This window comes from Pollicipes pollicipes, unplaced genomic scaffold (assembly GCF_011947565.3).
Source record: "Pollicipes pollicipes isolate AB1234 unplaced genomic scaffold, Ppol_2.1 Scaffold_5724;HRSCAF=6776_pilon_pilon_pilon, whole genome shotgun sequence".
Classification (NCBI taxonomy): Eukaryota; Metazoa; Arthropoda; class Thecostraca; order Pollicipedomorpha; family Pollicipedidae; genus Pollicipes; species Pollicipes pollicipes.
In genome coordinates this window covers 49173194-49198997 of record NW_023596746.1, presented here as the reverse complement: position 1 = coordinate 49198997, position 25804 = coordinate 49173194, and the positions used below count along the sequence as shown (strand labels likewise).

The following is a 25804-nucleotide window of genomic DNA, read 5'->3' as shown; positions in this document are numbered from 1 at the left end:
CTCTTCGTCTCTATCTATTCTCCTCTCTGTCTCTCTCTCTCTCTCTCTCTCTCTCGGAAATGCATGATCCGTGCCGCCGTGCCGGCGGCTAACATGCTGATTATCTTGTGGACCCACTTGTTTTGCGAGATTTCATAACGTGCGCAGTGTTGTACAATGACGCAAGGACATCAACATTGTCCTTTGCAAAGCAAGTTCAGTTTGCACTATCGCTGGGTGCGCGCCATCTGCTCGCCCACACCTCCCGTGGCATGCCGGAGCGCTGGAGCGGCGCGACACATAAACACTGGCGCCGGAGAATCTGCGCTGGTGGCCCCAACGAGCCGGGCAGCCGCCGCACCGCGGCCGACAGACCTGCGCGTACGGCCGGCGCTCCTGGACTGGGACGGGGACTCGCACTGGCATTGGCACTGGCACTGGCACTGGCACTGGCACTGGCACTGGCACTGATTCTGACACCGGTACCGGTACTGGCATTGACACTGACACTGGCACTGGCACTGACACTGGCACTGATACTGACACTGGTACTGGTACTGGCATTGACACTGACACTGGCACTGGCACGGGCACTGGCACTGGCACGAGACTGGCACTGGCACGAGACTGGCATTGTCAAGGACGGGGACGGGTACTGGTGCTTGTACTTGTACTAGTCCTGGCCCTGACCCTGGGCCTGGTTCTGGTTCTGGTATTGGTACTGGTACTGGCACTGGTACTGGTACTGGTACTGGTACTGGTACTGATATGGTACTGATACTGATACTGGTAACTGAATTGCATTGCACTGCACTGCACTGGACGGCACGGCACTGGAATGCACTGGGCTGCATTGGACTGGACTGGACTGTGACCTTGTAGGAGCACATAATTTGTGGGCCTGCATCATCGGTTGCGAGCGGTGGGCGATTGGGCGAGACATGTCGGTATTGACTAGGAGATTATGTCGGGGGACGGCTGGGGACTGACACTGGGGGGGGGGGGGGGCAGGTCCATCCCTAGCAGATGCTCTGAGTTTTCGTTTCAATCGGCACGTGGCGAGATGACATGTGTGATCGCTGTCCGCAGTGGTACGCTCCAAATGATTGTAAACAGGCTTGTTCGCAACAACTTCCCATGTGTGTTATGTCCATTTGGTATGGTGACCTAGGACACAAAAGGTGCCCGTAGTGAGGCGTTGCGAAGACCTCACGGGTCGGATACTGTGCTGTAGACGGCACTGTTATTCAATTCCGGTGCTTCGATTCAATTCAGGTAATGGCTAAGGCGGATGAGAATGCCCAGAGCTGTCCAAAGTTGGTAAGTGGTCAGCTTCGGGACGTTCGTGCAGTCGTATCGCATTAAGCACTACCACTCTAGACCATTAGACATCACGAGCCCCGGCGAAACTTGTGAAGTTATCCGGATGGGAATTTGAATGCCAACCTCTCAACGTTCACTGCATTATGCTTGGTCGGAAACTCGCGCTAACGTGCGCCTCAATATAGCCGCCAGCCCTCTCCCCCCCCCCCCCCCCCTCTACCGGAGATTCCCGTCAGGTAGAGCAGGTCCTGTCCGTCAATATAGCCGCCGGCCCCCCCTCCCCTCCGCTGGAGATTCCTGTCAGGTAGAGCAAGTCCTGTCCGTCAGTATAGCCGCCGGCCTCCCCCCTCCGCTGGAGATTCCTGTCAGGTAGAGCAGGTCCTGTCCGTCAGTATAGCCGCCGGCCTCCCCCCTCCGCTGGAGATTCCTGTCAGGTAGAGCAGGCCCTGTCCGTTGCGAGCCTCGTGCTGACGTCCGCTCGGCGACAACGGACAGCTCAAGGAGCGATGTCGTCGCGATCGTCTGGTGTCGCCTCGTCGCCGGGACCCCCGCCGCTCGCTGGAGGCGCGCGAGCGGGTCGGGGTGATCCTCGGAGCGCGCCGCGCCACCCGCCTCACGACACAGACGCGTGCGGCACTGGCCGTCGTCCCAGCAGCTGTCGGCTCTGGCGCTGGCCGTGCGCTGTTCCGGCCGGCGGCCACACCGTGAGGTCACGGGCCGACCTGGGGACGGGTCTGGCGGCCCGCAGCCGTGCTCACCGCCGCTCCCTCCGCAGAACGGCGGCGCCAAGGACGGCAGCGACATGAACGTGATCCCCGCCTGGCAGCAAGGCTACAGCGGCAAGGGCGTGGTCGTCTCCATCCTGGACGACGGCATTCAGCCCGACCATCCCGACCTGGCCGCCAACTACGTGAGTCGAGCGCCGGCGCCGAGCGCGCGCCGCGGAGCGGACAGCGGCGCCGACGAGCCACGCAGCAGCCGGGGAGAGCTGCACTCGCTCGGGATTGCGTGGGAGCTCGGACACGAGGCGCCACGCCTGTACGTGCAGAGTGCGAAGTGCGCTAATATGCGAATGGTTTAATGCGTTTGTTTTCGAGGGAGTGTTCACATCTTAATGGGGTTTTGAAATCAAATAGCCATCTCGGCGACCTTTTGTTTCAGTTCACAGCCTCTTCCTGAGATATAAATCCCTCTAGTTTCTGGGCTACACGGCCGCGAAAATGGAAGAGTATTTTTAGGTCACTTTGGAATTCATGAGGTCATAATAACGCCATTTAAATCCTGTCATTCCATAAGCCATGTGGAGATCAAGGCCGATCAAAATATAATGGTCGAGCTGTTCATATCTGGTGTTCGGAAACACAATTTCCGGATATAATGGCCGTCAATTGGCTCTCAGTGTTGTGCGAGGTGCGATGACGTAATCAAGCAATGATATATCGAGGAGCTTATTTACTAAACAGAGAAATTGTGTTGTCTAGAGCAGTTTGTTCTACTTGAAAGAATGCCATTAGTTATAAGTGAGCTTGTTTCATCATATGTGATGCTTGCTTCGACATCTTCAAGTGTGAGACAGTCCTTTTAAGCTTTGTTTTTGGTCCTGTTTTTCGCCCCACCGTTCCCCTGTTTTCCATTATGTCCAGACATTAGAACAGCGAATCAGCTATGTTTGGTTGGCATTTACTAATTAGCGACTTCTCATGTGTATCATTTGATTCCGCGCCGCTGTTCGTCCTGTCCCACCCCATCTCCGCAGTGTGACCGCTGTCGAACGCCTCCCCTCCCGCCGACACTGCGGGAGCTGACCCGTTGACCGGCCGGCCGGGGACGGGCTGAGAGCAGACCCCGCGCGGCCGGCCGCCGCACGGCAGACGACAGCCCGGCGCGCCTCTCCGCCGCTGGTGCTCTGTTTATGCAGCGCCAGGCGAGCGCTGCTGGACCCACGCTAGCAGGCGGGGGGGGGGGGGGGGGGGGGGGGAGAAGGCAGGGCTGTGTCCAACGGACCGCAGTGCGAGGTTCCGAAGGCCACTGCGCTACGTAAACCAGCCCATGGTGGATATTGGCCCAGCGTCGCGATTCCATTACGTGACTGTTGTTCGCGGCTGCGGTGGGCGGTGAGAAGCGAGGGCTGCTATTTTCGCCCGTGGCAGGAGGCGAGATTGAGAAGCAGTGGACCCTCGTTCTGCGAACCGCCCACTCGGCCCACGTGGGTGAGGAGAGGGGGGGAAGGAGGGGGGGGGGGGGCAAGTCACGTCGCGCTGGTGTTTCTCAGTTGACGCGCATTGCTGGCCGCGGCCGATCTTCACGCGCCCTGCCAGGGCTGCTCTTCACCCGCCCTGACGGGGCTAATCTTCACGCGCCCTGACGGGGCTAATCTTCACGCGCCCTGACGGGGCTGCTCTTCACCCGCCCTGACGGGGCTAATCTTCACGCGCCCTGACGGGGCTGCTCTTCACCCGCCCTGCCAGGGCTAATCTTCACGCGCCCTGACGGGGCTGCTCTTCACGCGCCCTGACGGGGCCGATCTTCACGCGCCCTGCCAGGGCTGCTCTTCACGCGCCCTGCCAGGGCTGATCTTCACGCGCCCTGACGGGGCTGATCTTCACGCGCCCTGACGGGGCTAATCTTCACGCGCCCTGACGGGGCTGCTCTTCACCCGCCCTGACGGGGCTAATCTTCACGCGCCCTGACGGGGCTGCTCTTCACCCGCCCTGACGGGGCTAATCTTCACGCGCCCTGACGGGGCTGCTCTTCACCCGCCCTGACGGGGCTGCTCTTCACCCGCCCTGACGGGGCTGCTCTTCACCCGCCCTGACGGGGCTAATCTTCACGCGCCCTGACGGGGCTGCTCTTCACCCGCCCTGACGGGGCTAATCTTCACGCGCCCTGACGGGGCTGCTCTTCACGCGCCCTGAGGGGCTGATCTTCACCCGCCCTGACGGGGCTGCTCTTCACCCGCCTGACGGGGATGCTCTTCACGCCTGACGGGGATCTTCACCGCCCTGACGGGGCTGCTCTTCACCCGCCCTGACGGGGCTGCTCTTCACGCGCCCTGACGGGGCTGCTCTTCACCCGCCCTGACGGGGCTAATCTTCACGCGCCCTGACGGGGCTGCTCTTCACCCGCCCTGACGGGGCTGCTCTTCACCCGCCCTGACGGGGCTGCTCTTCACCCGCCCTGACGGGGCTGCTCTTCACCCGCCCTGACGGGGCTGCTCTTCACCCGCCCTGACGGGGCTGCTCTTCACGCGCCCTGATGGGGCTAATCTTCACGCGCCCTGACGGGGCTGATCTTCACGCGCCCTAACGGGGCTGATCTTCACGCGCCCTGACGGGGCTGCTCTTCTTCATGCGCGGCCGGGATGCTGGTCGTGTTTTGGCCATTGGTGTTTTGCGGCATTGAAGACGTGCCTCACCGCGTTTTACGGCACACCAGCACTCCCGCCTGCTTCGCACTTTGCCCGGGCTCGCCGAGTGTGTGCTGCCGTCCAGTTCCCAGAAACGGCGACTCAGTTCTGGGAGTAGGGCCACCTGCCGGCCGCACCGGCCGACTGGTCAGTGTCACGGTCGCCCGGGCCCGGCAGCAGATGGCCAGCCCGTCAGCCGCTTCGGGGGGGGGGGGGGGGGGCTGCGCAGCTCTGCCTCCCGTCTCCGGTCCGTTCCTGCCCGACACCCCGCCTCCCCGTGACTCTCCCCCCCCCCCCCCCCAGCCCACCTGCAGGCCCCTGCCCTGTGGCGCGCTGACGGACCCCGCCGCCGCAGGACAGCCGCGCGTCGCTGGACATTAATGACAACGACGACGACCCGACGCCGCGGGATGACGGCACGAACCGGCACGGCACGCGCTGCGCTGGCGAGGTGGCCGCCGTCGCCGGCAACACCGTCTGCGGCGTCGGCGTGGCGCCCAACGCCAGCATCGGAGGTCAGTGGCGGGGTCGGCCGGCCATCCGGCAGGGGTCCCAGCGGCAGCGGCTCAGCTCGGCGTGTATGTGTGTGCTGAGGTGGACCCTGGCACTGGAGTTCGGCGTGTCGGGCAGAGGGTCGGTCCCAATGTCCAGTCCTGTTCGGGGGGGGGGGGGGGGGGGCACTGAGGCGGTGTTTCTGTGGTGACGCTCACCGCCACAATCGGCGCCGGCGAGTCGACGATCATCCTCGCGGTCAAGCACGGACACTAAGCTCGCGTGTGGCGTTGCCATTGAGGGTCAGCCACTCGTGGGGCTTGTATATTCAGTCATTTTGTAGATTGGCTCCGCAAACAGCGTAAATGCGATAAGCCAGCTGCCTAGTAACGAGTATAGGTCCCCTCCTGTTGTGGTATGGTAGAAAAGATTGACGCCAAGCTAGCCAGCCATCTGGCACTGCTGGCGCTTTTTGTGCTACTGGCCACGGCCGTGCGTCTGTGGTTCGTCGTGTTTTGTTGGGTCGTCAGCACCGGCTGCCTCAGACCAAAAACATGGAGAGTGCAAGAAAACCTGACTCATTTACGTATATATCTGGGTAAAGTCTGCTCTGGGAACGAGCGGGGAGGGGTCTCGCCGAAGGTCACTGCTCCGGTCGGGTCTGTGCGTCGGCCAGGTGACCCGCTGATGGTGTGACAGCGCTCCGATGTCCTCACCTGTGGCCCGCAGGGTCGGCTCGTCCCCCGCTCCCGCTCGTCCCCCGCTCCAATGTCCTCATCTGTGGTCCGCAGGGTCGGCTCGTCCCCCGCTCTGATGTCCTTACTTGTGGTCCGGGGGGTCGGCTCGTCCCCCGCCCCCGCTCGTCCCCCGCTCTGATGTCCTCACCTGTGGTCCGGGGGGTCGGCTCGTCCCCCGCTCTGATGTCTTCACATGTGGCCCGCGGGGTCGGCTCGTCCCCCGCTCCGATGTCCTCATGTGTGGCCTGCAGGGTCGGCTCGTCCCCCGCTCTGTGTGTGGCCTGGATCACCGACAATTGTCTCGCTCCGTAGTCAGCAAGTGGGGTGGGGTGGGGGGGAGGGGAAGCGTCCCCCCCATCCTCTTGCAGCCGTCCCTGTGCCGGCCAGGGTGGCGCCGCCTGGCTTTCTTGAGCTAGGCGGCACCTCCCTGGCCCGCCGAGCCCGCCCTACCCGGCTCCGCATAGACGGCGCCGTCTCTTTGCTGTGGTTCAGCTCTCTCCGTCGGCAGGCGTTCGCATGCTGGACGGCGGTGTCAACGACCACGTGGAGGCCAAGGCGCTCAGTTACCGCCGCAACCACATTGACATCTACAGCGCCTCGTGGGGGCCGGAGGACGACGGCAAGACTGTGGACGGGCCCGGCCCGCTGGCGCGGCGCGCCTTCATCGAGGGCGTGCTTAAGGTAGCCGGCGCGGTGGGCGGGGTCCGCTGGGCGTCGGCACCGGCTGACGGGAGCGGGCTGAGGCTACGGATGGACCGCGCAGTCCAGGTGACGTGCTCGATCACGTGGGACGGCACGGCCCTGAGGTGTTTAACACGGCCGAGCGCTGAGGGGCTCGTTGCCGTGCTAGGGTTGACCGGAGCCGTGCCCCGCGGTCCTCATCGGCCTGCTTTGTTTCTGGTTCCGTGAAAGTGGGCCAAGTTGTTCCATTTGAATGCTAATCATTTTATGTGAATAGTTTGAGCTCATCACGCCTGGGGTTGGCGTGTCTGTGGCGTTGACGGGTTGCCCATTATTGCGGTGATGGGCCTGTCACGAGTGCTGTTGTCAGGGTCGCGGCGGCAAGGGCTCCATCTTTGTGTGGGCTTCGGGGAACGGTGGCCAGTACGTGGACAATTGCAACTGCGACGGCTACACCAACAGCATCTTCACGCTGTCCATCTCGTCAGCCTCTCAGGGCGGGTAAGTGTGGAATCTTCTCTGCGCTTTGGTGATAACATGTCTCTTGTCGCTACGGCGCTCTGAATGAGCGTGTCTTTGGACATTGCACGGAGGCCTTGGTGTTTATCAAGCTTTTGTAATGTGCATGTTGAGCTGGTCAGCGTTATTGAAATCCAAACTAAAGAACTTGAAAATTCTTGTCAAAACCGGCTCCGCCCGTCCGGTTCAGAGCTAACACCGACCCGTCCTCCGTGCTGGAGTGTAGGCTGGATCGCTGGCGTCGCGGTTGTGTGTACGGTCCGAGCCGGTGCTGCGCGGCAGCCCGTCGCCTGCTCGCCCGGCGCCAGACTGGGGCGCTGCACTCGCGCCGGAACTAACGTCGGCCGCCCGCAGCAACAAGCCCTGGTACCTGGAGGAGTGCGCCTCCACGCTGGCGACCACCTACAGCTCGGGCACGCCGCTGAAGGACAAATCGATCGCCACCTGTGACCAAGACGCCGCGCTCCGGCCCAAACACATCTGCACCGTGGCCCACACAGGTGCGACCTGGTCTCCGCCGTCGGGGACAGCTGCTGGGCGTCTGGCTGACTGAGAGCCCTCTGGCCGGGCATTGGCCAGCGGCGATTGTGGGTTATGATAGTGCTCGTGAAGTCGCACCCGTCGTCAGTGGCTGACTTTTCGCGTTCTTCCGTGTATGCCAACTGCAGACCTCGCGTCGAATCTTGCCGGCCTTGTGTTTTCCGGCGCAACTCCAGTTTCACAGCGTGTCCAGAAGATGGCTCTGCCGTGATACGCGACCCGTGTCCGCAGGCACGTCGGCGTCGGCGCCGCTAGCGGCCGGGCTCTGCTCGTTGGCGCTGGAGGCCAACCCGACGCTGACCTGGCGGGACATGCAGTACATCGTGCTTATGACGTCGCGGTCCGAGCCGCTGGCCAAGGAGGTGGGCTGGCGGACCAACGGTGTCGGCCGCAGAGGTACAGTAGTGCCGCGCGGACCCCGGCCAAGTCCCATGCTGAGCGACAGTCCGAGAACAGATGTGAAAAGAGAGACACCTAAGGGGCGTTCCCCTTCTCCAACGGCAGTTCTGACCGAAGGATCCGGGGCGTCCTCAGCGACAGCATCGTGCGCAGCCTGTTGGCGCGGAGTGACCGGGGGGAGGGGGGGGGGGGGGGGGGCGCACGTGTCGTGCTTCCCCGTGTCGGGCTCACCTGTTGGCGTGGAGTGACCGGGGAGGGGGAGCACGTGTCGTGCTTCCCCGTGTCGGGCTCACCTGTTGGCGTGGAGTGGTCGGGGAGGGGGCGCACGTGTCGTACTTCCCCGTGTCGGGCTCACCTGTTGGCGCGGAGTGACCGGGGAGGGAAGCACGTGTCGTGCTTCCCTGTGTCGGGCTCACCTCAGCGCAGTACGGTGTTCACGGCTGGCGCTTCTTGAATAAGTATTGTCTATCTTCTTTGGAACAAATCCGCTGGATGCCACTTCACTAAACCCAACCGTTGCTGTAATCATTTCGGTGCACCGTTCCGCAAGTTTATGACTGCAGCCCGCGGGCAAAGTGGGAGAGTTTTGCCCCAGATGTCCCGTTCGCTTTTTTGGCATGGCGACAACGTGACACTGGTAGAAAGTGCCAATTCCTTCCCGCTGGGAATGCGTCGATCTGAGTTACCATTCTAGGTGACGCTAGTGACGCCTTTTTGCTTAGCGGCATTCGTGGCGCTTGTGCTGCGTGGCAGTGGGCTGGGTGCGCTGCTGCCCTTGTTGCGTGCTGTGGTAACCAGTACGATGAGCTCCACTGTGGAAACGCAAGTGGCTGAGGAGTTCAGTTTGTGTCCGTCCACTCTGAGATCGAGTGATCCAATCCTATCAGCTGTTGTGGAGTGGTCAATTCTGGCTGGCCCGGCGACAGCGTCGAGTGGGCGGCGCCGTTCTGTCCGCTGGGCAGAGCCGCCCGAGCCGCCGAGCCTTCAGCTGTCGGCTGGCGATGCTTCCCACGGGATTCAATTGAGTTTTTCTGGCGGGAATGGCGCGGGCATGCCGCAGACGACGCGGCCTGTTTCGCCTCTGGCGAAGTTTGGCAGAAGCTCCGCTGTGCTGTCCTCTTGGTGTGAATCCGTTGCTGTCGCACGGCGTGTCGGGTCGGGCCAGCGATGAGGGTGTGATGCGTGCTCGCTATTTGTGTCAGCTGCCGTCGCCTGACAGTGGATGAGTAGTGTGGGCTAGAACCCTGAAACAGCTACGGAATCTCGCGCAGGGGGCACCCCCTGATTTCTTGGCGCGTTTACTAGGTGCGTGACGTGGGCTATCGGAGGGGGCATGCACGTGGGCGCCGGGGAGACGCACCGGGTTACAGGACAGCGCGCTGAATCGAGCTGTTGTTTTCAGTCGCGCTGTGCTGCCTAATGAGCAGTCAGTTGAGAGGGGCCGTGTGCCAGCGGATAATTGTTAGTGTCGCACGGTGCCGCGTGCCGGTGCGGGAGCGGCGCCGCGGCCGCCGAGCCGGCTGTGGCCGTCACCGGGCACCTCTGCCGCAGTGAGTCACAAGTTCGGCTACGGCCTGATGGACGCCGGCGCCATGGTGGACCTGGCCAAGCGGTGGACGTCCGTGCCGGCGCAGCACATCTGCATCACGCCCATCGATAGCCGGACGCGGTGAGAGCGGCGCTGCACCGCCCCGCGACGGACGCGGCCGCCGGTCCGGGGCGGACCCGCCGACGGCCGCCGCCGGCCGCCGCCGACCGGCCGGTACGCCGGCCTGCGGCGGTCTGTGGAGGGTCAGCGGTGGCCTGCCTCCCTTGGGGAGAACTGTGATGCCATGCCACCATTGGTGGGACCCCCAGACGGGCTGCAGGTCTGGCTACTCTCCGCTGGTGGTGTGGAGTCGTGCGGAGTTTGGGGCTGGTTGGTCTACCGGTGCTCACGTGTCGTCAGTGGCGGGATGCGTGCTGTCAGTGCAGCCCGCTGCACATGCCCGGCCTGTGCAGCCGGACCTCTGCAGTCAGTACGGAGAGGCCCCCTGGTCTGGGTGGACGGCGGGCCAGCAGCGTTCTCAGGTGGAGATGCCGTCCCCCGCAGGCGCACATGGACCGGGCGCGATTGGGTGGAGGCAGTGCATGCATTATCCACATTGGGCCCGGTGTTTTCGCGTGCCTTGCGCGAATCTGCTGTAGCTCCCGGGTCGTATTCTTTTGTAATGAACAATGACGATTAGCGTAACCCCCCCCCCCCCCGCCCCCCCCCCCGTGCCTCGCTGACGACCTGGCCCCGGCCCGTCGCGAAATGCCAGCAGCGACCTCATTCGTCTGGAGTGCCGCTGCCAGTCGTTCTAGCCTGCTCGTTAGACAGTTGTATCGCGCCCTTTAATTGCTGCGAGTCGGCCATCTGGGGCCGGCGGCTGGGTGGGCGGGACGGGCGCCGAGCGAGCGGCGGCGCCCGCGGCACGGCGCTCACGGCCGCCCCCGCCGACGGCAGGGCGATCCCCACCGAGTACGGCGGCCAGCTGCGCGTCTCCATGGAGGCGGCCGCCTGCCACGGCACTCCGCAGACGGTCAACTTCCTGGAGCACGTACAGTGCAAGGTGACGCTGACATACGTGCCGCGCGGCAACCTGTGCATCCTGCTCACATCGCCGGCCGGCACTGTCACCACGCTGCTGTTCAAGCGGCCGCGAGACGTCACCGGCAGCAGCTTCGACCGTTGGCCCTTCATGTCGGTCCACTTCTGGGGCGAGAACCCGCGCGGCGTCTGGAACCTGACCGTGATCAACACCGACCGACCGACCATGTACCCGCACACGCATGCCCCGGAGACGGGCGGCGTGCTGAAGGAGTGGCAGCTGATCCTGTACGGCACGGAGCAGGAGCCCATCCGACTGCGGCCGCCGCCCGGGGAGCAGGTGAGTCGCAGCTCAGGTCCTCGGGCCGGCGCGCCGGCGCCTGTCGTATCCCGTGCCGTCAACGATCGCGTGAGACGTCGCCGTGCTCCTCGTGGCGCTCCTCCCCGCGCCGTGGCCGGTAACCTGTGTCGTCCCGCCGGCGTCCTCCCTGTCGTGCCGTGTCTCCGCCTTCATCTGGCGCCCCCTCCCCTCCCCCGGACCGCACGCGGTGTCTCGCGACGCCACCTCCTGCCAGCCGGCCTGGTAATTCATTTCATTATGTCCCTCCTTTGATTTGGCGGCGCGACACGCGAGTGGCCGCTGGCCGGGTCTCTGGGGATGCGGTGGGGAAGGGGCTCCCTGGGGAAGGTCGAGGCTGTCGCCCCCGCCGCGCGCCGCCGTGAGAGGCGTCAGCGAACGGTCGCGCCGGTGCAGTCCGGCGGCTGCGGCGACACGTCTGAGTACGAGTGCGTGCTGTGGGCTCGGTAAGACGAGCTGCAGGCCGGGTCTGTTGGGACCGGCGCCAGACTGCAGCGGTAGCTGCAGCAGCTGGAACGAAAATGGTCTCCATTCCCCGTCTATAGAACCCGTCCATGCCTGCGTATACGACACTCCGCTGTCGCGCCAGTGGATTGCTAGACGTACGGCTCAGCACAGCAAAGTTCACAAGGCAGCGTGATTGCGACGCTCCCTGCCCTGGGTCTGTGCACTAGAGACAGGGCCAACGCCATCTGGCAGCCTTCCGCGCGCCACCATTTCCCTAATCGCCGGTGGCACTTGACTTCCTGACCTCCTGACTTCCCGTAACACCGCGTCTCGCCGCCCCCACCGCCGTTCACCTCTTCCCACAGCATCTCACCACCGCACCACCCAAACGGCCGAACCAATCGCCTGCCCCCCCCCCCCCCCCCCACACCCAAACGGCCGAACCAATCGCCTGGCCCCCCACCCATCCTGCGCGAACTCTCGCTGCCGCCCAGACGACGCGCCGCTGCCGCTCGCCGATAAAGCGGCGGCCGCGCGACCCAGCTGGGCTGTGCTTCGCCTGTGACGCGCGGCCCGCCAGCTGCCGGCCTATTGATTCCTGTTGTCTGCGGCGCACGGCTCGACCGTAATGAAACCGCCTCGCTCCCGGGGCATATACCCGCACGTCAATTTGGAACCGCAGAATGGTGCTATGCGCCTGTGAGCGGACGCGCGGCGCGCGGCAGGGGGATGGCGGGGGGGGGGGGGGGATTCTGAAGGTAAGGTGGCGATTCATGTGACTGGGGCCGTGTGAGTGGGTTAGTGGACGGCGGGACCAGACCTGTGGCGTGTTTGTCTCTCATACGCCACCACGCCTTTGAACTTTCCGGTCTCCTCTGCGGCTTTAAGTCACTTTCTATTGCGACGTGCAGTGGTGTACCCAGTTCGGCCCACGGTCCAAACTCTCGGACTGCACGTGACTCTGGCCCCAGTTCACCGCACCCGTCGGTATTCATGGAGCATCGCCTGAATCTATCGCCTCCTCGTCGTGGGACTCCCGACTCTTGTGACATTAATTTCCTCAACTTGTTTGAATGGTGTACATGGGTGGCTTTGGCTTCAGGGTGCTTGCTAAAACAAAAGATAGCGATTTGTGGGATCCCACCGCCCAAGCTGTGCCGCTCCAACCCATCCCGCCCCCTCCCTGGCGGACAGGCCGGCGGGGCGTCATGCGGGCTGCGGTGCGGCCTTCCTGGGTCAGCTGACTCTTCGGCCGGTTGTCAGCTGGCCGTTGTTTGTCAGCCGGGCCACACCACGCTGCTGCTCTGGCGCTCGTGTCCAGCGTCGCTGGATTACGAGGCCAGCGTGCAGGCGACTCGCGTTGCCGCCAGCTGGCCACGGTGGCCGCGCCAGTGTGGTGACGTCAGACGCGCCGGTGTTGCAGCCGGCCGCCGGTGCGGCGGTGCGCGCCTCGGTAGTGAACCGGAGCGGCACGTCCACGATCGGCCTCTACTGCAGCCGCCAGTGCGTGCACAGCTGCCAGACGCAGCCCGCCGGCGACAGCTGCAAACGATGCCGCGAACAGTACAAAAGGTGAGCGACTCCACAGCGACGGTCACGACTGCGGAGGGGGGGGGGGGGGGTACGTGACCCGCAAGTCACCTCCGCTAGATGCGTAATAGGGCAGTAGCGTTACTACGAATGTTACAGCAGCGGTGGGAAGTGCTGGAATACTCTGTTTCAGCGCGAAAAAGCATGGGAGACGGAGGGAAGTGACACGCAACCCTGGTGTGAGAAACAACTCTTGGCGTCTGTAACCGCTCACGCGAGCGGTAACAGCGGAAACAGAATAGCCTTATCGGTGTTACAGAGTGGGGCGCCTGCAGTGAATATCAGTGTGCCTTTGCTTTTGCCTCTAGATCCAGCCAGATAGGCATCTTTAACCGCAATGCGTCAGCAGCAGTGGCGAGACTGGGCTCATGCCTGTTCTGTTTGATTCTAGCGGGGCTCGTGCCTGTTCTATTTGATTCTAGCGGGGCTTGTGCCTGTTCTGTTTGATTCTAGCGGGGCTCGTGCCTGTTCCTTTTGAGAAGTCGACTCGTATGCGCTAATTCCGAGCTCTGGCGGAGGCTTGCGCTCGGTTAACAGCGGATTGTCCGAGGACTGACGGCACATGGCCTGAAACGATGAAGGCCAGCAGGCGGGCCACGCTCCGTCGGGTGCGGGGATGTCCGCACGTGTGTCCGTGTGTGCTGACGTCATGGCTGTCTGCCGTCCTCACCTCACGGCTGTTGGCTCGACCGCCGCCGCCCCCTGACGCCCGTCCGGCCGCCGCAGCGACTGCAAGCGCAGCTGCGACCCGGGCACCTTCTACAGCGGCGAGTCAGGCTGCCAGCCGTGCCACTCCTCCTGCGGCACCTGCTTCGGCCGGCTGCAGAACCAGTGTCTGGACTGCGCCGCCGGACACCAGCTCATCACCGACCTCAGCGTGTGTGTGGCCGCCTGCCCCGACGGCTACTTTAACGGTACGGCGGCGGTGGCGCCGGCCGGGCCGCCGGCTGCCCGCCGCGGCGGTGTCGCGGTCTGTGTGGCGGCAGCGTTCGCTCCTACCGCTGTCGTGATGGCGTAATGGCGGCGGGGAGCGGGGAGCGGGGCTGGTCGCCGTCTCGTCGGCTGGACCCGGACCCACCCCGCCGGCAGTAATCGCAGTTCCGTGGGTAGATGCTCCGGTGGGCCCCACCGCGGTGCATCTGCCGGGGCGGCCCGCAGCTCGGGGCTGGCGTACCGACGCGACCCCGCCAGCCGGGCAGGCGCAGAGCCCGGTCAGAATCGGACCCAGGTCTGCCGTGGGAGCCAGGTTGCCTGTGCCGTCACTCAGGTGGCCGCGCTCAGGCGCCGACGGCGTGGCACGCGGCCGCCCCAGCGGAGGAGGCGCTCTCGTCCCGCCGACCCGCCTTCGCCGGATGCCTGGCTCGGGTCCGACTCGGCAGCCGTCGGGTGGCCCCGCTCGAGACCCGCGGCTCTAGTGATGTGCTACTGCCTCCCCTCCGCCCTGCCGGGTCACGTGCCCCTCCCACGGAGTGCCGCCGGGCGTGCCGCAACGTGCCGCAGAGACGGACAGAGAGCGGCCCGTTGGCGCCGGCACCGTCTGGCGTGTGGGTGTGGGTGCGTGCGTGCGCTTGCGCGCGCTCCGGGTGAATGTATGTGCACCAGTGTGTGTACTTGTGTGTGCCTGTGTTGTTTGTCCGGGTGTATGTGGGGTTCTTGAGTTTTACGGATATGACACCGTGCTGTGTGTCAGCGAGTCCAGTTATATTCACGAGTGTGGATGCGGACGTGTGTCCGAGTGTGTCAGTTTGTCATTTTCTGCGTCCCCACACATCTACACCGATGTGTCCATCTGTGGGTGCCCTGTGTGGGCCTGACAACTCGCAGCGCGCGCCGGCAGCGGCCGCCCGACGGTGTGTCCGTCACAGCGCGCGCTGGCCCGGCCGCCCGGCGGTGTGTCTGTCACAGCGCGCCCTGGCCCGGCTGCCTGGCGGTGCGCCCGTCACAGGACGCGCCGGCGGCGGCCGCCCGGCCGCACGCCGACCGGCCGCCGCCGGCGCCGTCGCCGCCGCCGCCGGATTTACACTGATTGGATTGGGAATAGGTCGACGGCGTGCCGACGGCCGGCCGGCCGGGGCCTGTTTACGGGCCGTGTCTCATGCGATGGGACCGGGCGGCCGCCGCCGGCAGCCGTGTCACAGACAGACGCGCCCGGTCGCAGCGGTCGCCGACCGGCAGATCGCGGCGTTGCGTGCCGGCCGGCGGAGGATGATTGCACTTGGCGCCCGCTAAGCGACGGGGTGTGGTGTGGTGTTCCGGTGTCTCAGCGGAGCGGGCGTGGCGGGTGGTGGTGTGCTGTTCCGGTGTCTCAGGGGAGCGGGCGCGGCGGGGTGTGGTGTGCTGTTCCGGTGTCTCAGCGGAGCGGGCGTGGCGGAGGATGGTGTGCTGTTCCGGTGTCTCAGGGGAGCGGGCGTGGCGGGGTGTGGTGTGCTGTTCCGGTGTCTCAGGGGAGCGGGCGTGGCGGGATGTGGTGTGCTGTTCCGGTGTTTCAGGGGAGCGGGCGCGGCGGGGTGTGGTGTGCTGTTCCGGTGTCTCAGCGGAGCGGGCGTGGCGGGGTGTGGTGTGCTGTTCCGGTGTCTCAGGGAGCGGGCGTGGCGGGGTGTGGTGTGCTGTTCCGGTGTCTCAGGGGAGCGGGCGCGGCGGGGTGTGGTGTGCTGTTCCGGTGTCTCAGGGGAGCGGGCGCGGCGGGGTGTGGTGTGCTGTTCCGGTGTCTCAGCGGAGCGGGCGTGGCGGGGTGTGGTGTGCTGTTCCGGTGTCTCAGGGGAGCGGGCGTGGCGAGGTGTGGTGTGCTGTTCCGGTGTCTCAGGGGAGCGGGCACGGCGAGGTGTGGTGTGCTGTTCCGGTGTTGGTCTCAGCGGAGCGGTCGTGGCGGGTGGTGGTGTGGTGTTCCGGTGTCTCAGGGGAGCGGGCGTGGCGGGGTGTGGTGTGCTGCTCAGGTGTTGGTCTCAGGGGAGCGGGCGCGGCGGGGTGTGGTGTGCTGTTCCGGTGTCTCAGCGGAGCGGGCGTGGCGGGGTGTGGTGTGCTGTTCCGGTGTCTCAGGGGAGCGGGCACGGCGGGGTGTGGTGTGCTGTTCAGATGTTGGTTTCAGGGGATCGGGAGTGGCGGGGGGAGGGGGAGAGGTGAGCTGTTCAGATGTTTGGGCAGCGGGCATGGCGGGGCGGTAAGTTGTTCACGTGTTCGGGCAGCGGGCGTGACGGGATGGTGAGCTGCTCACGTGTTTGGGCAGCGGGGGTGGTGGGCTGTCCACGTGTTTGGGCAGCGGGCGCGGTGGGGTGGTGTTCATTGAGCTGTGAACCATGGATAGCGGACTGCTCTGAGCCGCGAATTTGTGCCTTGGCTTTAGTGAACGGGACCTGCGAGTCATGTGGACCGCACTGCACCTCGTGCGTGGGCTCCAGCAACCACTGCCTCAGCTGCGCCCCGCACCTGATCCTGCACAAGAACCAGTGTGTGGCGTCGTGTCCGGCGGGCACGTACGAGGTCAACGAAAGGTGAGCCACGGCAGCCAGCTGCCGAAGTCTGAGTCGGGTGTGGCACGTGATCTGCCGCGCATAGCGCGCCGTAGATGGACTGCTGCAGACGGCTGAACCATTCAGATGTTGCCTTTGTCGCTGGTGGATCGAGAAATATCCTCCACCGCGCCGCAGCCCACCAGCCGCCGTCGGTGCCAGTTGACTACTGCGCCGCAGCCCACCAGCCGCCGTCGGGGCCAGTTGACTACTGCGCCGCAGCTTACTAGCCGCGTCGGTGCCAGTTGACTACTGCGCCGCAGCTCACCAGCCGCCGTCGGGGCCAGTTGACTACTGCGCCGCAGCTCACTAGCCGCGTCGGTGCCAGTCGACTACTGCGCCGCAGCTTACTAGCCGCGTCGGTGCCAGTTGACTACTGCGCCGCAGCCCACCAGCCGCCGTCGGGGCCAGTTGACTACTGCGCCGCAGCTTACTAGCCGCGTCGGGGCCAGTTGACTATTGCGCCGCAGCTTACTAGCCGCGTCGGTGCCAGTTGACTACTGCGCCGCAGCTCACCAGCCGCCGTCGGGGCCAGTTGACTACTGCGCCGCAGCTCACTAGCCGCGTCGGTGCCAGTCGACTACTGCGCCGCAGCCCACCAGCCGCCGTCGGGGCCAGTTGACTACTGCGCCGCAGCTCACTAGCCGCGTCGGTGCCAGTTGACTACTGCGCCGCAGCTCACTAGCCGCGTCGGTGCCAGTCGACTACTGCGCCGCAGCTCACTAGCCGCGTCGGTGCCAGTCGACTACTGCGCCGCAGCTCACTAGCCGCGTCGGTGCCAGTTGACTACTGCGCCGCAGCTCACCAGCCGCCGTCGGTGTCACTTGACAGCTTGCTGCGGCCTTTGTCTCCACACGTCCTGCGCTGGGTGTGTGCTGGCCGTGCTGTTTCGGCGGCGGGGCAGCAGCAGCTGACCCAGCCGTATGTGGCTGATGGCGTGCTGGCGCTCCCCGGCGAGCGGCGCGACGAAAGCCTTCGCCCACTCTCGTTTGTTTTCGGCGGCACCAAGCGGCCAGGCAGAGGGATATTTGTTTAGACTGCGCTCTCAAGGCTCCTTGAACGGCGCGGCGCACCGGAGCACTGGGATGATGACATCCTGTACCAATAGTCCATCAGCTGGGTATGGGCGCTCAAGCTAGCTAGTTCTTTGGTGTCGTCCAGTTGAAAGCCCTTGAAGTGTACCATCAAGCCAGGACGACTTCGGTACGCTTTGTCCGCCATGCTAGGTAACCTAATAACCTTTAACCTGTTTTCTGGATATTGAGGCGTCTCAGTCTTGAAACCACTGCAGTGTTGGGCGACACGGTCGCACCCATATCTACAACGTTGTGTTCTGGCCATGTCACTGTTTCGTTGAGCTCGTTCGCGCCTTGCCTGGAGGCGGTGATGAGCCTCAGCCAGCTGACAAACACGGACATTGGTCTCAGCTTTCTCCTGATGCGGGCTGTGCTGCCTAGGCTATAACCTCCGTCGTCCCGGCTGCTCTGTGACCGCCCCGCCCGTCCTGTGCCACGTGGCGGCCGTCTTCTTCCTATGCCACCCGCGATCCTCAACAGTCCAGTGACCGCTCTTTCCGCCCCCTCCCCCCCCCCCCCTCCTATGTGGCGGCCGTGCTTACCGCCCGGAGTCCTGTGATCGCCGTCGTCCGGCTGTGTTTCAGATGCGAGGTGTGCTCGGCCGGATGCGAGACTTGCGTGGGTCCCAGTGACACCAACTGTGTGTCCGGCTTTGTTTCAGATGCGAGCTGTGCTGGGCCGGATGCGAGGCTTGCGTGGGTCCCAGTGACACCAACTGTGTGTCCGGCTGTGTTTCAGATGCGAGCTGTGCTCGGCCGGATGCGAGACTTGCGTGGGTCCCAGTGACACCAACTGTGTGCTGTGCCGCTCGGGGCTGACGCACGTCGACGGCCAGTGCGTGTCGGCCTGCCCGCCAGGTAGGCCGTGCGGGCGCTGAGCGCGCGCCGCCCCTCCCGGCCCCGTAGTGAGACGCATGGGCCGCGGCGGCCGGGCCGCCCTTTGAGTTGCGCTGGTCGGTGGCTTGTTTGAGTTTGCATGGGCCGGCGCGGCGGCGGCGGGCGCTCCGCGTCGGAGACCGGCGCCGGCGAACCGGCGGCCGCTGCCGGCCGGCCGGGGTAGCGCGGCGACGGACACCGGCCACCGGCCTGCCCCGCCGCCCGCGAGACGACGGAGCGGGCGTCGGTGGCAGCCCCTCGGTCTGGCCACGCGGAGAGCTGGCCAGCCGGCCAGCAGAGGGGCATGTAGAAGCGGAGCGCTGGGCTCTGGCGACCGGACGGTCTGAACTGCGCTGGGACGGCGGCGCGAGGTCTGAAGCACAGGAAATTGTGTTGTCAAGATTCTAGTCAAAGTGAAGTTATTCCGTCCAGTTGTGGGCTGTTGGCCCGGCCGTTCCGTGAGGCGAGATTCCGCGAGGGACCACCCGTTTGCTGTGGTTTGATGAAATTCCCTGTGTTCTAAGTGTGTGCGAGTGCCAAAACTGTTGGCTTTTATCGTCAATAAATACCGACTGCCAATGAATGTTGCTCGGCTTTGACTGACGGCAGAGCGGGCGGCTCGACTTTGGTCCAGTCAGCTGAGCGCCGGACGCCCGTCTCAGGTACGGTACCGCTCCGGCGTGTGTGCATGCTGGGCTGGAGACCGGGCCGGCCGGGGTGCGCGGCACGGGGGCGGACCGGAGCGCTTTGCATGCCGGGATGGCCTGCGCTGCCTCGTCGCCTGCCTGCCTGCCTGCCTGCCTGCCTGTCTGCTTGCCTGTGTGTGCGTGTGTGTGTGTGTGTGTGTGTGTGTGTGTGTGTGTGTGTATGTGTGCGCGTGTGTGTGTCGTGCTGCCACCGCTCGGAAGGACCGCTCAGCGGACAAACAAATGGCCGAGCGCGTTCGGCCATTTGTGCGGGACAGGGATGGAGCCGATATTCTGTTTCTTTTCTTCTCGAATTATTTATTGTCGGCCTGTTGTACGCAGTCCTGCTTCCGGTCGTTGTCCTGTTAATACGTGCCATGTTTTGGGAATCTGGTGACAACTGGTGGTCCTGTTTCTCGTTCTGTCGCTTTCACATCTTGTGATTCACTGCTTTCTAGCGGTGGTGAGTTGAACTGAAATGCTGAAGTGTTCGGTTCATATTTGTGCCACCTGTGCTGTGTGTGGGGTTCGAGACATGGGTGCTGACAAAGCAATATTGGAGGCCCAGTCATGACTGACGTCACCGCCCAGTTTTACTACAAATGGATATGAGTTTGGGACACGCGATCACGGAGGTGCCATTTATCAAATCTCGTGCATATTGCACAGCCCTTGTCACCCCACCCGACAAGGCTTCGCACAGTTGAGCAGGCGCGGACCCATAACACTTGTTTACGCGCTTGCGACATTGCAGCCCTATATTATTCCTGCACAGCCGTAACGTTAACCTCGCGACCCTGCATGACTGGAAGTGATAAGACAGGCGGCAGTGTGCCTCATGAATGCAGCGGCGTATCAGACGGAATGCCCGAGCGCAGACCGCATTCCAGGCTGACCGTGTAGTGGCATTATTGACAACACATTCCAGACTGGTTAGCGAGAGAAACGGACACGTCTTACAACAGCGCCTTCATACTGACGCTGAGGACGGTGCGCTTAGAACGACAGTATGTGGACGCGTGGAAGGGGAAGAACAGTGGTGTCCGAGCCGACTGCAGGCGGGGTTGACGACGGGATGTACAGCGTGAAGGGCCCAGACGACAGACTCAGACGTGCACCGTCGCTGTACACTGGCCCTGGTTGGACGGAAGATGTCCGGCGTCTCTGAGTCTGTCTGTTTGAACCCTGCCAGCCGGGCGGGCGGTGCCAGGCGTGACCGGCGGCCGGCCGTTGCAGGCTCGTTCCGGGACGCGGAACGCGGCGAGTGTCTGCGCTGCCCGCTGGGCTGCGACTCCTGCACCGGAGCGCTGACGTGTGACGCGTGCGCGGCCGGCTGGCGGCCGACCGGCGACGGACGCTGCGCCGTCGACCGCGGCCCCTGCACCGACGGTAGGTGGCCGCTGACGGCGCGGCACTGGCTGCCCCTGTCCCTGCCGCCGGACGCCGCCGAGGGCGCGGCACCGGCTGCCCCTGTCCCTGCTGCCGGACGCCGCTGGCAGCGCGGCGCTGGCTGCCCCTGTCCCTGCCGCCGGACGCTGCTGACGGCGCGGCACTGGCTGCCCCTGTCCCTGCCGCCGGACGCCGCTGGCGTCGCGGCACTGGCTGCCCCTGTCCCTGCTGCCGGACGCCGCGGACGGCGCGGCACTGGCTGCCCCTGTCCCTGCCGCCGGACGCCGCGGACGGCGCGGCACTGTCTGCCCCTGTCCCTGCCGCCGGACGCCGCGGACGGCGCGGCACTGGCTGCCCCTGTCCTTGCTGCCGGACGCCGCTGGCGTCGCGGCACTGGCTGCCCCTGTCCCTGCTGCCGGACGCCGCGGACGGCGCGGCACTGGCTGCCCCTGTCCCTGCCGCCGGACGCCGCGGACGGCGCGGCACTGTCTGCCCCTGTCCCTGCCGCCGGACGTCGCCGACGGCGCGGCGCCGGCTGCCCTTGTCCCTGCTGCCGGACGCCGCCGCCAGCGGCTGAGCAGCGCTGTGGCTGCCGCTGTGGAGACTGCGGAAGGGCGGCAAATGCGCTTTACGTCAGGTGGTGTTTGGCTACAGGGTGTGCCAAACCGGTTTCGAAATTTAAGCTGATTCAAGTAATTAATACTTCCGATGAACTGCTGTAAGTTCCCACCACATTGTGAGGCTCAAAATCACAAGTCGCGCATTTATGCAGCTGCTTATATGATTGCAGTCTAAATTTCAACAAGTGGAAAGGCCATGCCACATGATAGCCATTCCCATGCTCCTGAAGTGGATGACACTTGTGACTGGGCTTTCATTTTCTACCACTCGTCCAAGATGTCACTGGTAAGCTTCGGCACATCCAGAATAAGTTCGTAAGAACACCGGTCCTGTGCAGGAAAATATTCTCATGCATTCATCATATTCTTGCGGAATGATTCCCTCCGGTTGTCCTGTCCCGGGGCGCTTGTATTGAGCAAAGGCCGGCCACGTTCCAGCGCGCGCGGCTGTCGGCTCCATTGACGGCGGCTGCGTCGGTAATGAGTCGTGTCGCCCGCACGCATCCAGCCCAGTGTGGCGGCGTGTCGAAGCGCCCGCCTGCTAGACCAACATGCGGTGGAAAGTGTTTTTGGCACGCGTGTTGGCATCTTCCTTTTGCTGAAGCATTTACGTGGTCTGTCAGTTTTTCCCCGGCTCAGGAGGTAACCACTGCCGCCTGGGCGCGTGAGTGGTAACCAAGGCAACTGATAACGTCTGAAGACTCAGCTGTCAATCTGGGCACGGTATTATGACGTAATGGCGGTGCATTATTCCTCGCCCTACATGATCTAACCTAGCCTTTAAAAAAAAATGGACCGCTGGCGCGTAGTACACGGCACAGGCTCATATCCTAGCACGAGACCATTTTTACGTCCCTGGGTCGCCGTACCATGTCCAGTGACAAGGCTGATCCGAGGGTCGAACGGTGACCCGGAACGACATTCCACTGACCCAATTGCTGCGCAGCGATCCGATTAGCGGGCAGGGACCCGATTATCGGGCAGCGACCCGATTATCGGGCAGTCTCCCGATACGCGATATGCGGTTAGGACCCGGACATGCCGGGTGGTGCCCTGGCGTCACGTCTTCCCAGGCACCATGCGCTTCTCCAGTGCTGTACAGTGACCATGTGTGCGACAGTGGCCCGGACAGTGCCCCGGTGTCTCAGAGGACCGTGGCCCAGTGTCTCGGAGGACGATGGACCCGTGGCTCAGAGGACCGTGGCCCGGTGTCTCAGAGGATCGTGGCCCGGTGTCTCAGAGGAACGTGGCCCGGTGTCTCAGAGGACTGTGGCCCGGTGTCTCAGAGGACCGTGGCCCGGTGTCTCAGAGGACCGTGGCCCGGTGTCTCAGAGGACGGTAGCCCGGTGTCTCAGAGGACGGTAGCCCGGTGTCTCGGAGGACGGTAGCCCGGTGTCTCGGAGGACGATGGACTTGTGGCTCAGAGGGCGGTGGCCTGATCGTTCAGAGCCTCACCGCGCGGCAGCTCCAGATACCGGATGACGTGCCGGTATTGCCCTGTCCCGCCCGACCGCCGCCAGCTGATCAGATTGCCTCGCCCGGCCGGTCACCGGAAGTTGTGGCGTCACTCGGATGAGATGGCCGCGTGCCGCCGCGCCTGGCCGGCCGGCGAGCTGGAGAACGCTGAAACGGGGGGGGTGGAGGGGCAGGCTACGAACAGTGACCGACGGCGCCCGCTCCGACCGGGTCGGGACACGGCGCCAGGCTGCGCGCCGCTGGTGCTGTATCCAGAGGGGAAGAGGTGCCGTGTCCCGAGAGAGACGTGCCGTGTCTCGAGACAGAGAGGTGTCGTATCCGGGGAGAGAGAGAGAGAGAGAGAGAGAGAGAGAGAGAGAGAGAGAGAGAGAGAGAGAGAGAGAGAGAGAGAGAGAGAGAGAGAGAGAGGAGAGAGAGAGAGAGAGAGAGAGAGAGAGAGAGAGAGAGAGAGAGAGAGAGAGAGAGAGAGAGAGAGAGAGAGAGAGAGAGAGAGAGAGAGAGAGAGAGAGAGAGAGAGAGAGAGAGAGAGAGAGAGAGAGAGAGAGAGAGAGGAGAGAGAGAGAGAGAGAGAGAGAGAGAGAGAGAGAGAGAGAGAGAGAGAGAGAGAGAGAGAGAGAGAGAGAGAGAGAGAGAGAGAGAGAGAGAGAGAGAGAGAGAGAGAGAGAGAGAGAGAGAGAGAGAGAGAGAGAGAGAGAGGAGCTCTCATTCTCACTGGTGCAATTTTCGTATAATATCGCGAAAGTTAAGTGACAATGACTTATTTTGCCAACTGCCACGTTATCATCCACGTGCCCAGTGGTCTTCATTCCTCGACTCCCTGCTCTTCTGCACACCATGCTTTGATTATTGCCGTCAGCCCTATTGCCGGTCTGCCCGGGCCCTGCCGTCAGCCCTGTTACCAGTCTGCCCGGGCCCCTCCCTTCAGCCCTGTTGCCGATCTGCCCCGGCCCTGCCGCCAGCCCTATTGCCGATCTGCCCGGGCCCCTGCCGTCAGCCCTGTCGCTGGTCTGCCCCGGTTCTGCCGTCAGCCCTGCTGCTGGTCCGCCCCGGCCCTGCCGTCTCCACTGTTGCCGGTCTGCCCGGGCCCTTGCCGTCAGCCCTGTTGCCGATCTGCCCCGGCCCTGCCATCAGCCCTGTTGCCGATCTGCCCCGGCCCTGCCGTCAGCCCTGTTGCTGGTCTGCCCCGGCCCTGCCGTCAGCACTGTTGCCGGTCTGCCCCGGCCCTGCCATCAGCCCTGTTGCCGATCTGCCCCGCCCTGCCGTCGCTCTGTTGCTGGTCTGCTTTGGCCCTGCCGTCAGCGCTGTTGCCGATCTGCCCGGGCCTCTGCCGTCAGCCCTGTTGCCGGTCTGCCCCGGCCGTACCATCGGCCCTGTTGCCGGTCTCCCTCGGCCCTGCCGTCAGCCCTGTTGCCGGTCTGCCCGGGCCCCTCCCGTCAGTCCTGTCACAGCCTCTCGGCCGCCGTCTCGGGCCATCTATCCCGGACGGCGGCTGGCCATTGATCCCCGCTCCCGTCGCACCTAATCTCTCTCGCGCGGCGACGGGCCCGTCTCGCGCCGCCGGCTCGGCTTTGGCGGGTCGGCTGAGCCCTGGGGCCGCGCGCTGGCCAGGCCGCCTTTTTTGCCGCGGCCGATGTAATTGCGGGCGTTTTATTCGCGGCTTTCGCGGACCACTGAAGGCCGCTTCGCCGGCGAGCTGTCGGGGGAGCGGTAGTTATCGAACGCGCTGCGTTCTGCGCGTCGTCGGTCATCGCCTCGGCGAGCTGACGGCCCTAGTGCGGCCCAGGGAAAGCAGCTGCTGGGGCCGACGGTGGACCGCACGGCCACGATACCACCAACACTATCTAGTGTCTGCCAGGGGCTACATTTGGCTCATGGTGGAGCATATTTCTCCGCAACTAACACAATGGGAGCTCGTGAAAACAAAACTAAAACGTGTAGCGCCTCAGGCTTTTCCCGCAGCGTGAACGAACGGCGCTGGTATAATCCCAGCTGGTGAGTGTCGGTTTCTTGGGAGGCTCTGAACAGCCGTGGTCTTGGGCGTCTGGTGGCTACCTCGCTGGCCCGCAGCAGGAGAGCTGCCGCACGGAATGGCCGCCGCCCTTTGGGACTGGCTGCTGCCGCTGGGGTCGAGATGTGACCGTCACGTGCGGCGGTGTGGGCCACCGGTCGTGACCGGGGCGCGGCCGAGCCGGCCGCCGCTGGGCGCTGCCGTCGGCCGCTGAGCCACCAGTGGCCTCATCAGGCGGGCGGGTGTCGCCGGCCAGCCACAGCACCGACCGGCCGCCTGATGAGGCGTCCCACCCCATTACTGGTCGGCCCGGCACCAAATCAGCCGGCGGCCGAGCCCGGCACGGCGAGACGACGGCGTTAAATTAGAGCCGACCGGCATTTTGCTGCCGCCGTGCTTCATATCCCCGCCCGCATATCCTCTCTCTCGCTCTCCCTCTCTTTGTCCTATCCTTGCTGTCATCCTGTTATCGTATATGCCCACGCGATATTTCAGCAATTGTTCTGTTGTCAATGTATCCGATCCGTCGCCACATTGAAGACGTTGCCTCGTGGTGAGGGTGACATGAAATCATCTTCGTTACGCAAGGTCAAATAAAATCTCTGTTTGGTCTTGACTAGTTCGACGTGGCTAAATTCGTGAGTTCAGCTTGCAGGCGTACCTTGTCGCTTGAATTTGCCGAGCGGCCGCGCCGTCAACAGTTTCGAGCAGATCAGACGTCCGCGTATTTACGGTGAGAAATGCGGCGTTCCAGCGGTCTGTTCGCCGTCACGCCGGAGCTGGAGCGGTGACTTTATCGTCGACTGAGGTGGTGAACCGGGAACACACCGCACTGTTTGCATCGATGCAGATGCTGGTCCGTATGCAGCCGGTGGCTGCGTACGGACCAGTAAGAGTATCGCCTCCGAGTTTTGGAAATAACTTCCGAATCGTACTAGGTTTGCCAACAAAATTATGGGAGCACGTGACAGGTGATAAATTTGACGCATTTTGTGGAAAGGACAATTGGGATACGGGGGACCAGGTCATTAGGCGATAACGCCATCAAAGAAGGCTTACAAATCAACTTGCAGATCCACGTGCAGTACTCTGTAGTTGTCTTGTCTTGCATCATTGTATTGTAAT

The 25804-nt window shown here is 63.9% G+C and overlaps 1 protein-coding gene across 1 annotated transcript in view; it reads left to right on the top strand.

Annotated features, from left to right (window-relative positions):
• Nucleotides 1-19083, top strand: part of LOC119102612 (furin-like protease 2) — a 21543-nt gene extending 2460 nt beyond the window's left edge. The window contains exons 4-15 of the mRNA XM_037226055.1: nt 2078-2212; nt 5064-5223; nt 6446-6618; nt 6989-7119; nt 7492-7637; nt 7909-8073; nt 9628-9745; nt 10565-10988; nt 12877-13025; nt 13770-13957; nt 16384-16531; nt 18364-19083. Of these exons, the coding sequence (XP_037081950.1) occupies nt 2078-2212; nt 5064-5223; nt 6446-6618; nt 6989-7119; nt 7492-7637; nt 7909-8073; nt 9628-9745; nt 10565-10988; nt 12877-13025; nt 13770-13957; nt 16384-16531; nt 18364-18502 (2076 nt within the window). The 3' untranslated portion in view covers nt 18503-19083. The remainder of the gene's footprint in view (nt 1-2077; nt 2213-5063; nt 5224-6445; nt 6619-6988; nt 7120-7491; nt 7638-7908; nt 8074-9627; nt 9746-10564; nt 10989-12876; nt 13026-13769; nt 13958-16383; nt 16532-18363) is intronic.
• The last annotated feature ends 6721 nt before the right edge of the window (nt 19084-25804 follow it).